General features: G+C 37.2%; 1 protein-coding gene across 1 annotated transcript; it reads left to right on the plus strand.

The window, feature by feature from the left end:
• The first annotated feature begins 202 nt into the window (after positions 1–202).
• Positions 203–9,489, plus strand: LOC143879616 (mechanosensitive ion channel protein 10-like). Its single transcript, XM_077382094.1, has 5 exons — positions 203–1,520; positions 2,459–2,582; positions 3,019–3,312; positions 3,444–3,646; positions 9,121–9,489. The coding sequence occupies exons 1-5, from the start codon at positions 298–300 to the stop codon at positions 9,368–9,370; spliced, it is 2,094 nt and encodes a 697-aa protein (XP_077238209.1). The 5' UTR covers positions 203–297; the 3' UTR covers positions 9,371–9,489.
• The last annotated feature ends 873 nt before the right edge of the window (positions 9,490–10,362 follow it).

Below are 10,362 nucleotides of genomic sequence, written 5' to 3' on the forward strand. Positions count from 1 at the left end.
TCCAATTTGGCCCGGAACAAAGATTCACTGTATGGATTGATGGCGGATTAGCAGATCAATGGCTCCAAATCAATGCATAAATGTGTCATCTGCCAAGTGCACGGCCCAGAATCTTAGAAGAGAGGAAATGGGCCCCCCTTTAAAAATCTAGAAAATGGAATCTTTCCAGATATTATTGCAACCCATGAAAGCTCCAGCACTTGCCTCCACTGTCAACACCACATGTGTAAGCAGCAACCCCCACTATCCTCACTCCCAACAAAATTTCAAAACCAGTAGAACTCTCAAACCCCAGAAATGGAAAACCCAGGTAAAGAAAAAAGAAACTCAGATCAATTCATCCTCCACTTACCCGAAACCCCTGAGAATTCACCCGATCGCATCGACGAAGTAAAACCCGTCAACTTACCAAGACACCGCCCCCTCCGTCAACCCACCTTCAAACCCAAATCTCGATTCCTCGAACTCAATTTCCCCCTCCCCCTAAAACCCACCTCAGACCACCCCTCAGATAGCTCAAAAGACAACAACACCAAATTCTCCGACGATGAAGCCGAAGAAGAGCTCTTCAAAGAAGGAAAAGAAAAAGAAGAAGAAGAAGAAGAAGATAAGCAATCCAAAAACCAGAGGAATAAAAAGAAAATTGGATGGAGAGGCATGTTTGAATGGATAGCATTTTTATCTATCATGGCATGTTTGGTCTGGAGCCTTGCTGTGGCCTCCGTAAAGGAAAGAAGGTTATGGGGGCTGGAACTTTGGAAATGGTGTCTAATGATTCTAGTAATTTTTTGTGGGCGACTCGTATCGGGTTCGGTCGTATGGTTTTTGGTTTTTCTAATCGAACGTAATTTCACACTCCGTGAGAAGGTCGTTTATTTCGTGTACGGTCTCCGTCGGAGCGTACAAAAATGCGTGTGGTTAGCATTGGTTTTAATGGTTTGGACCCTAATGTTCAAATCTGAGATCGAACAGTCGACTTTAAAGCACAAACGGCTGCTTTCTATGTTCTCGCGCGCGCTCCTCGCGATCTTGATCGGGGCCATTATTTGGCTCGTTAAGATTTTAATGGTCAAGATTCTCTCATCGTCCTTCCATGTGGCAACCTTCTTTGATCGGATGAAGGAGAGTGTTTTTCATCATTACATTCTCGAGGCGCTGTCGGGTCCGGCTCTGGGCGAGTTGACTCGGTCTCCGAGTGAGTGGAAGCGGTCTGCGTCGATGGCTGCGAGGCCACCGTTGGATTGGAGGCTGTCGATGAAGGAAGGGAGTACTAGTGGGGGGGCCGGGTCGAGGCGGATTGACGTGGCAAGGTTGAAGAGACTGAGTCAGGCTAGCGCGTCGGCCTTGGGTGTGAAGAAGCTGGTGAGTCATGTTATGAAATCGGGGCTTTCCACAATAACGCACACGGTGGACAATACGATGGAGCGATTCAAGGAGACCGAGTCGGAGATCACGAACGAGTTCGAAGCTAGGCTTGCGGCTCAGCGCATCTTCAAGAACGTTGCCAAACCCGGTGTGAAGTGAGTTTTCTTGGTTTTCTCAATTCGGTAAAAAGTAAGGCCCATGATCCAAACCGTCCATTTGTTCGGCCAAAATGTAAATAGGGAAAATCATTTCCACAGGATGATCGTAACCCTCCAATCGATCTATAGAATTTTCCATAACGTGCAGTCCTTCTACAGATCGGAGGAGAAGGATCGTTCTATGGAAATGATTTTTAGTGCTATTTACGTTGTGGCCCCACAAACGAACAAGTTTGATCATCTTATGATGGGGGGCCGTACCATACATTTTTAATTTAATCTTTTTTGAAACCCAACCCAACCCGACCCGGGTTGGACCCCTACTAGTGGTGTTGCCGACAGTATTTTTAAGGGGTTTTTGCAAAAGAAGTCTTCTACTTCCCTTTATTGCAAGAAGAGTCTTCTAGTTTGACAATTTGCAAATAGGGTCATCACATTTGAGTGAATTTCCCAAAAAAGGTAATGCCATAAATTTCTGACCCAATTACTCATGGTAGATTTTTTTACTGGTTAAAATATCTGCAGAATTGTCTGTTTTTTTATTGCCGTGTGCAGAATTGTCTGACCCAAGTCAACCTAGGCATTCTGTTTCTGGTATTAAAAATCTAAATCTAGAAAAGCTATTGATATTGGCACTTGTTATGATAATGGGAAGAACTCACTTTGTCTTTTATGAGATCTAATATGCTGTGTGTGTGAGAAGTCCAGTATTTTCAAAAAGTACAGTGGGGCCCACTATAGATTGGAGGGTTAGGATCATCCTACGTAGATGATAAATTTACGGGATTAACCTATTTAGCTGTGGCCCCACACATCATATATTCCATGCCAAACATGCCCAAAGTATACTATAATTGAAGGAGCATGTTTTGTTATATATAGTTGTTGATTTTCTAGTTTTGAAGTAGTTATAATGTGTGATATTTATCATGTAGGTACATTGAAGATGACGACCTGTTGAGGTTCTTAAATAAGGACGAGGTTAACACCATATTCCCTCTCTTTGAAGGAGCTGTTGAGACTGCCAAAATCAGAAAGTCCTCTTTGAGGAACTGGGTGGTAAGCTATTACATAAAACTCTTATACATACTTCAAGGAACAAGGGCAGTAACAGAGTGCCGGCCATAATAACGAAATGAGTCAACTCAGAACTCAATTAAGTCAAGTTAACTGGACAATTATTTGAGTCCCTTGGGTTGATGTCTTGTATTCTGGCAGTGATCTATCACCTGGTCGGATTAATGTGTGAGGCACAAACACTGATCGAGATATTAAAACACTCTTATTCCGCGGGCATAAGCACACTACTGAACCATGTTTTTTTGTTGTGTGTTTGTGTTTCTTGCATCTCATCTTGTCAGTGGTTTGGATAGACATCGGCTTTGATTCTATTTTTGAGACTAGATAGGTAATTAATTTTCTAAAAAAAAAATTGGAAAATATACTTTGAAAAAATATAATGAAAATACTTGTCATGGGGCTTTACTTCTTGCAGGTGAGAGCTTATATTGAGCGAAAAGCTCTTGCTCACGCCTTGAATGACACAAAGACGGCAGTGCAACAGCTTCATAAACTGGCGGGCACAATCGTATTTGTCATTATAATATTTGTATCACTTATGGTAATGGGATTAGCCACAAGCAAAGTCCTAGTTGTTATCACTTCCCAATCACTGCTCCTTGGATTCATGTTCCAAAACACTTGCAAGACCCTCTTCGAATCCGTCATCTTTGTCTTTGTCATGCACCCTTTCGATGTTGGTGATCGTTGCGTCATTGATGGTGTCCATGTAAGTTTTCATATGAGTCAAGCTTCTCTATTATCACATAGGAATGAAAAAAGAAAATGTTTTCAAAGAAAATGTTTTCCATTTTGTTTCCTACTCCTTTGATTTGAACTGAGATTGCTGATTTTGTGTAGATGATTGTGGAGGAGATGAATATTTTGACAACGGTATTTCTTAGATATGACAATGAGAAGATTTACTACCCCAACTCGAATCTGAGCACAAAGCCCATCAGTAATTTCTATAGAAGTCCAGAAATGGGAGACAATATTGACTTCTCGATAGACGTTTGGACTTCAGTCGAGACTATCACTGCCCTAAAGAAATCTATACAATCGTAAGCAATGCTCTCACACATCCTTTCCTTACAAGTTTTCAAGATTAATTGACTTGAGAGAAAATGGGGTTGATATTGACGCAATGACACCCATAAATTTGTGCACTTCCACCTATGTCTATTTGTCCTATTTGATATGCTTTTACTGTCTACAAGTAGGACAAACAACGTGACATTGATTGAAGTGTCTAAATTTATAAATTTATCCGTGATAATGCAAGCCCCTTATTGGTTGGATGGGATTGTTCAAAAGGAGAGGTTTTGGGGAGATGATCCATCCATTGTGGGTCCCATCAGATGAATAATTTGGATCATCAAACGATGTTCCCAATCTTTCATGAGCCCAAAACTTTTTTGCTTGGGTTGAGCCAAGTTTAATGCTCTTTATCATTTGTCCAACTAGGATATTAAATGAGGCATATGTGTGATGGAGGGAAAAAGAACAAGAGGTAAAAAAAACAAAGAACTTGAGGAAGAATGACCAAATAGGAGCAATGCTCCGCCACAAAAGAGTTTCTTTATTTCATCCCAATATTTTCTTCAATTGTTCCAACATACATTCATCACCTCTTTTAAGCAAATTTTTACACTACATAAACCATTTACTCATTGTTAACCTAAGAATTTGACCCAGCTTGGAAACTACAACAATAACAACTTTCAAAATATCTTGTAACTCTTAAATCCTATATTCCAAGATAACAACTTTAAAAAATGCCATAACTACATGCAAAACTTGAGTTCCAAAGCTTCCTAATACTTTTACCACCATTATAACACCAAAATCAAGCCCCGTCAAGCTAGGCACATATGTATGCCACCACATGTGCTCCATCAATGTGGCTTCAATTTCTTTACTTATTTCTTTTTCTGATTTTATTTTTCGGGTGGAACAAGATTAAATTTTTCCTCACAATATTAGTAGTCAATTTTAAATAATATCCATTTAGTACTTTGAATATATATTTTATTGATTAAACCAAACTAAAAAAAAAAAAAAAAAACTTCATTAGAAAAAAAAAAAAAATTCGTGTTGAAAACGAAATGGATATAGTCACCCTGATACCATGTGAAACAGCCAACTACTACAAAAGCTTAAGCTGTTAGAGTTGGTGTTATTAAATCTCTATTTTGAGTGGAGTTTTTCATTTTTCTTGTTTTTAAGCTACTTTGGACCCTCCCCTCACTCATGCCCTCTCAGTTCCCTTCCTCCCCCACTTGCGAGGCCCCTCTCCCACCACTTGATTAACTAGTATTCCGTGGAAAAAACTTTCATGGTTCCCAAACATGGCCTTAGTAAATTAACACAAACCCACACTATCATAAAAAAAAAGAAGGGAAAATGATAAAAAAAAAAAGCCTTTTCTTGCACGAATATTAAAAAGGTAGTGGTGTTTTGAAAAGGACAAAAAAAGAGTGCTTTATACTGTTCATATATTTGGGAGGACAAAAATGCCCCTCCTGCCCATTCCACTGACAGGTTTCTTGGCAGTCACAAATCCTAGGTTAAAAGTAAGACTTTATCATTTTTACCTTTGGGGAATGATATTTTCACCCCCTTTGACGGATAAAATCCTCCCTCCTCTTAATGTTTTCCAAGAGAATGGTTCACTACTTGAGGATAAATTCACCCCCTTTAACGTTTTCTTTCCTCTGAAAGTTAACAAATAACATTTAAAGGGGGATTTTATCTGTCAAGGGGGAGGGGTGAATATCATTTCCCTTACCTTTGTCTCCTCATTTTCAGCTTTCATGTTCAACCTTTTACCTCATACCTTTTTCAATAGTGGTTCAGGAGTGTTGGAATAGTGGTTAATAGTATTTGAATAGTGGTTCATGTGTTACATAGTGTTTCCTAAGTGTAAATAGTGGTTAAAACTATGAAAATAGTAGTTTAGAGGGTATAAATAGCGGTTCCAACTCTACCATCAGTGGTTCATGGGTGTACGTAGTGGTTAAAACAATATTAATAGTAGTTTAGGGTTGTAAAAAGTGATTCATTGGATCCGATTCCATCTAGTTTAAATTGGTTCATTGGATTTGATTCTATTTACTTGAATAGTGGTTCAGGAGTGTTGGAATAGTGGTTCATAGTGTTCGAATGGTGATTCATGTGTTTGTATAATATTTCCTAAGTGTAAATAGTGGTTCAGAGGGTACAAATAGTGGTTCCAACTCTACCATCAGTGGTTTATGGGTGTACATAGTGGTTAAAACAATATAAATAGTAGTTCAGGGTTGTAAAAAGTGTTTTATTGGATTCAATTCCTTCTAGTTTAAATTGGTTCATTGGATTGAATTTCACCTACTTGAATAGTGGTTCAGGAGTGTTGGAATAGTGGTTCATAGTGTTAGAATAGTGGTTCATGTGTTGGAATAGTATTTCCTAAGTGAAAATAGTGGTTTAGAGGGTATAAATAGTGGTTCCTACTCTAGCAATAGTAGTTTATGGGTGTAAGTAGTTGTTAAAAAAATAACAACCGAGAGTTGATTCAAGCTTTGACTTTGAAACTTCTGTTTTCTTTAAAAATTGAATAGAAATGTTGCAAAGCGCCTCAAGAGTCGACTTCAAAAGAAAATGAACATAAGTCAACTTTGAAACTACTGTTTTGCTTAAAATCGACTAAAGTCTGACTCCGAACCTTATGTTGCATATCATAATAAGCAGAAGCTTTTTGAGTCGTCCAAATCATGCAGAGCTTTATATTGACACGCCCAAATCTTGAACATATAAGAAAACAATGAACTTTTCTTTCTACGTATATTCAATTACAGAGAACAATTACAGAAATTAAAGTGGTCATTCATCTGTTCCTTCCATGTAGATTCAATTACAGAGAACAATTACAGAAATTAAAGTGGTCATTCATCTGTTCCTTCCATGTACATTCAATTACAGAAAACAATCAACGACATTCAAATTTTCCTTCCATGTACAATGTTGGCAAAATCGTATATATTGACACGCCCATACACATCCTCTTATAATTCATCGGGTAGAGTTTTTCTTATAGCAGTAATATCAGCGTGCACGAAGTTAAAACTTTCATATCTGCTCAGGCATTCCATTTCCTTAATAACAAATAGCCTACAATCAAACTACAAGAAATGAAGACTAAATGAAGTTAGAACTGAAGAGATTTCAAAGTTGTAGGGACCAATTGAAATCAATTTACATCACCGGTTTTTTTAAATGGGCTGTTGAGCAGGTCCATCCGCTTAAAATGCACTTATATCTACATCTTTCGCCTACCATACTTAACCCGAAAATTTGTGCTGCATCCCTAACTTCGAACCACTAGTATCACACTACCTATTCTAAACGCCCTAAGTTGTTTTTGCCAACACAGCACTAAAGCAATCATAAGTTTTTTGTGTAGTTCGACACCATATAGTTTGACCAAATATCCAAATGGGCTACTTTTTATTAAATCTTCATGCTCTTCCCAAAGTTTTAAGGACTGTATGCAGTCGTGAAAACCGGAAGGACAATATCTAGATGAAACATAAATAGCCTGCATAGAAATGCATTATCGTAAAAGCGTAAACACTTACAAAAAATCGCTAATGAATGAATAAATGTACTAGCTGAAGTCATAGTTACTCACCATAGTGTCAGCGTAGCCTTACTTACTCCGCCCTTCTCTGCAGAACAAAACCATTGTAGTATGTGAACAGATGTTATACCGGAATAGATGCATACTAAAGACAATAAAATATAGACACTTGCAACCACTAATTACATATTTCAACCAATAAACCACTACTACACCACTTTCAACCACTAATTACAGATTCCAACCACTAATTTCTCATTATATACAGTTTGCACAAGTATTTCGACACTTCGGACCACTACATTGACACTTTCAACAACTAATTACATATTTCAACTACTAATTTATCACTATAAACCACTATTACACCTATTTGGACCACTATAGTAACTCTTAGCTAATTACAAACAATAATTACAGAGTTCAACCACTAGTTGGACACTTTCGGCCACTAAATAGAAGATTTCAACCACTATTACACCTGGTTGTGAATTATCATCCACTATTTACAAACTATAGAAGCACTAAAAAGACACTTTTAACAAGTAATTATAGATTTCAACCATATTTCAAATAATAATTACAGAGTTCAACCACTATTTGGTCACTTTGAAGCACTAAAATATATTTCAACCACCTAATTTCACATTTTAACCACTATTTTACACACTATAGACAATTTGAATAACTAAAAAGACACTTTCAACTAATTATAGAATTCAACCAAATTTCAAACAATAATTACTGAGTTCAAGAACTATCTAAACACTTTCAACCACTAAACATACACTTTCAACTACTAAATACAGACTTTCAACCACTAAATATAGAGTTTCAACCACTATATAGACACTTGTAACCACTAACTTGTAACTGTTAACCACAATATTACACCTGCTTTCTCATTTTCAACCACTACTTGGACACTATAAATCTTTGAACCAGTAATTACATATTAGTGGTTCTAACAGACACTTACACCCACTAATCACATTTTCAACCACTAAATAGATACGTTCAACCACTAATTATATATTTCAACCAGTAATTTATCACTATTACACCTATTCCGACCACTATGGACACACACTTGAACCAATTTCAACCAATAATTCAAGATTTCAACCACTAACTCCTCACTGGAAACCACTATTTCAATACTATAAACCACTATTTTATAAATTGAACCACTATTTATGAACTTTCAACCTCTATTTGAACACTCTAAACTACTAGGGTTCTCAAACACAGAAAAACCCTAACAGAACCCTAAATAGTGGTTGAAATTGGTTTTGCAAAACCCTAACAAAATCCTAAATAGTGGTTCATATTTGCAAAACAATAACAAAACCCCCACATAGTTGTTGAAATTGGTTTTGCAAAACCCATAATAGCGGTTGAAATTTGTTTTGCAAAAAGTAATAATAAAATAATGGATGTGATTGAAAAGGAAGAGAGATGTAAAGGAGGAGAGGTAAGTTTCAAAAAGTAATAATAAAATAATAGATGTGATTGAAAAAAGATGAAGGGCATTTTCGTCCTCCAAAATTCATGAACAATGAAAAGCACTCTTCTTTGGTCCTTTTCAAATCACCCTGCTTTCATAATATTCGTGCAAAAGAGGGCTTTTTTTTTGTCACGTGGGAGCGCTTGAGTTTGCAAAGCGTTTCTAGTGCTTTGGTGGGACTTTGGATTTAAGCCCTCGGTCGCTCAAGGTCATTCAGTCACTCCAGTTTGGTGTCGCTGCGTTTGCCTTTAGGCAGTTGGATTTTCCAAAAAAAAAAAAGTTGACCATTTATTCCATATTCAAATTATTATTTTTAACGCATAATTTATCTAGGAACCCGAGGTCCCTATTCAAGTTATTTAATTTTCAGTACTGTATCCTTAAAACCGAGATGTTTGTTGTGAATGCAGATACATAGAGAGCAAGCCTAAGCATTGGCAATCAAAGCACTCAGTGGTGGTGAAAGAGATCGAGAAAATGAACAATATGAAAATGTCTCTCAACGTACTACACACCATCAACTATCAAAACTTCCCAGAGAGGAACAACCGTAGATCGGATCTTGTCTTTGAGTTGAAGAAGATATTTGAAAATCTTAGCATAAGATACCACCTTCTCCCTCAAGAGGTTCATCTCAAACATGTTAGTGGGATCAATTAATGCCATTGGAGGGGGTTATCGACTCTAATCCCGTTGTTGTAATGATGAGTTGGGTTAAATCATCACCCGTAATTAACATTTTATTTTTTGAATTGGACGAAGGGCTTGTAATTTGATGATGTTGGTGCTCTCAAGTTGAGAGAGGGAGAGAGGGAGAGAGGGAGAGAGAGTTGGTATTTTACATAGTTAAAAGGTAGTTTTATCATTTTAAATAATTTTTGAAACGGATATGATTTTAGCACTCAACTCTATTGATATGTGGCGAAAGCTTCTTGTCTTTTAGTGTTAAAAGGGCTGTCAAAGGGTTATTTGCAGTTCCCAAAAGCTGTGACAATACCAATTAAAAATAAAACGACGAGAAGCTTTCGCGACATATCAAATGAGTGGGTGGAAACAAACATTAATTTTTAGACGTGGATCTATTCAAGGACCCTTCTTTAGCCCTTGAGTAAAGAGGGCCCTTGCATCTATCATTCATCTTATAATTTTATAAAGCATTAATTTTTAGAGCCCCAACCATTTCCCCCCCACACCAATGGTTGTAAACAAACAGGCACCACTCGCATATCATATCGATCCATAGCGACAAATACGTGTGCATTTAACTTTTTTTTTTTATGGGTATACATGTGCATTTAACGAATCAATGGAAAATGGAGCATACCAACAACTTGAGGCTACATTTCACTTGTTGCATTCGAATTGTCCTTGTCTCTCAACATTCACTGAGTATAAATGCTTCTAATTCATTTTTCTTCTTCCCTTTCACACCTAAAAATTTTCAAGTGGTTGAGAGCTCCGACTTGGGTATTCAACCCGACTCCACACATCATTTCAAAATGTCCAAATTTCACACGAAACTTCAAGGCATCTTTACCATTCTAAAGGTTGTCATTTTAAATCTCAAGTGATTTGAGATTCGGATATAATAATAAAGAAATAATGCACGCTATGTGTGCAAACATGATTCATGCAATAGATGTGATTTTATG

Source organism: Tasmannia lanceolata, unplaced genomic scaffold (genome assembly GCF_043159265.1).
Source record: "Tasmannia lanceolata isolate RefF3 unplaced genomic scaffold, GAP_Taslan_0.1 ptg000002l, whole genome shotgun sequence".
Lineage (NCBI taxonomy): Eukaryota > Viridiplantae > Streptophyta > Magnoliopsida > Canellales > Winteraceae > Tasmannia > Tasmannia lanceolata.

Coding starts and splice junctions, on each gene's coding strand:
- LOC143879616 (XM_077382094.1), top strand. CDS start 298: ATGGAAAACCCAGGTAAAGAAAAAAGAAACTCAGATCAATTCATCCTC. Junction 2,583..3,018: donor CCTCTTTGAGGAACTGGGTG/GTAAGCTATTAC, acceptor TACTTCTTGCAG/GTGAGAGCTTATATTGAGCG. Junction 3,647..9,120: donor CTAAAGAAATCTATACAATC/GTAAGCAATGCT, acceptor TTGTGAATGCAG/ATACATAGAGAGCAAGCCTA.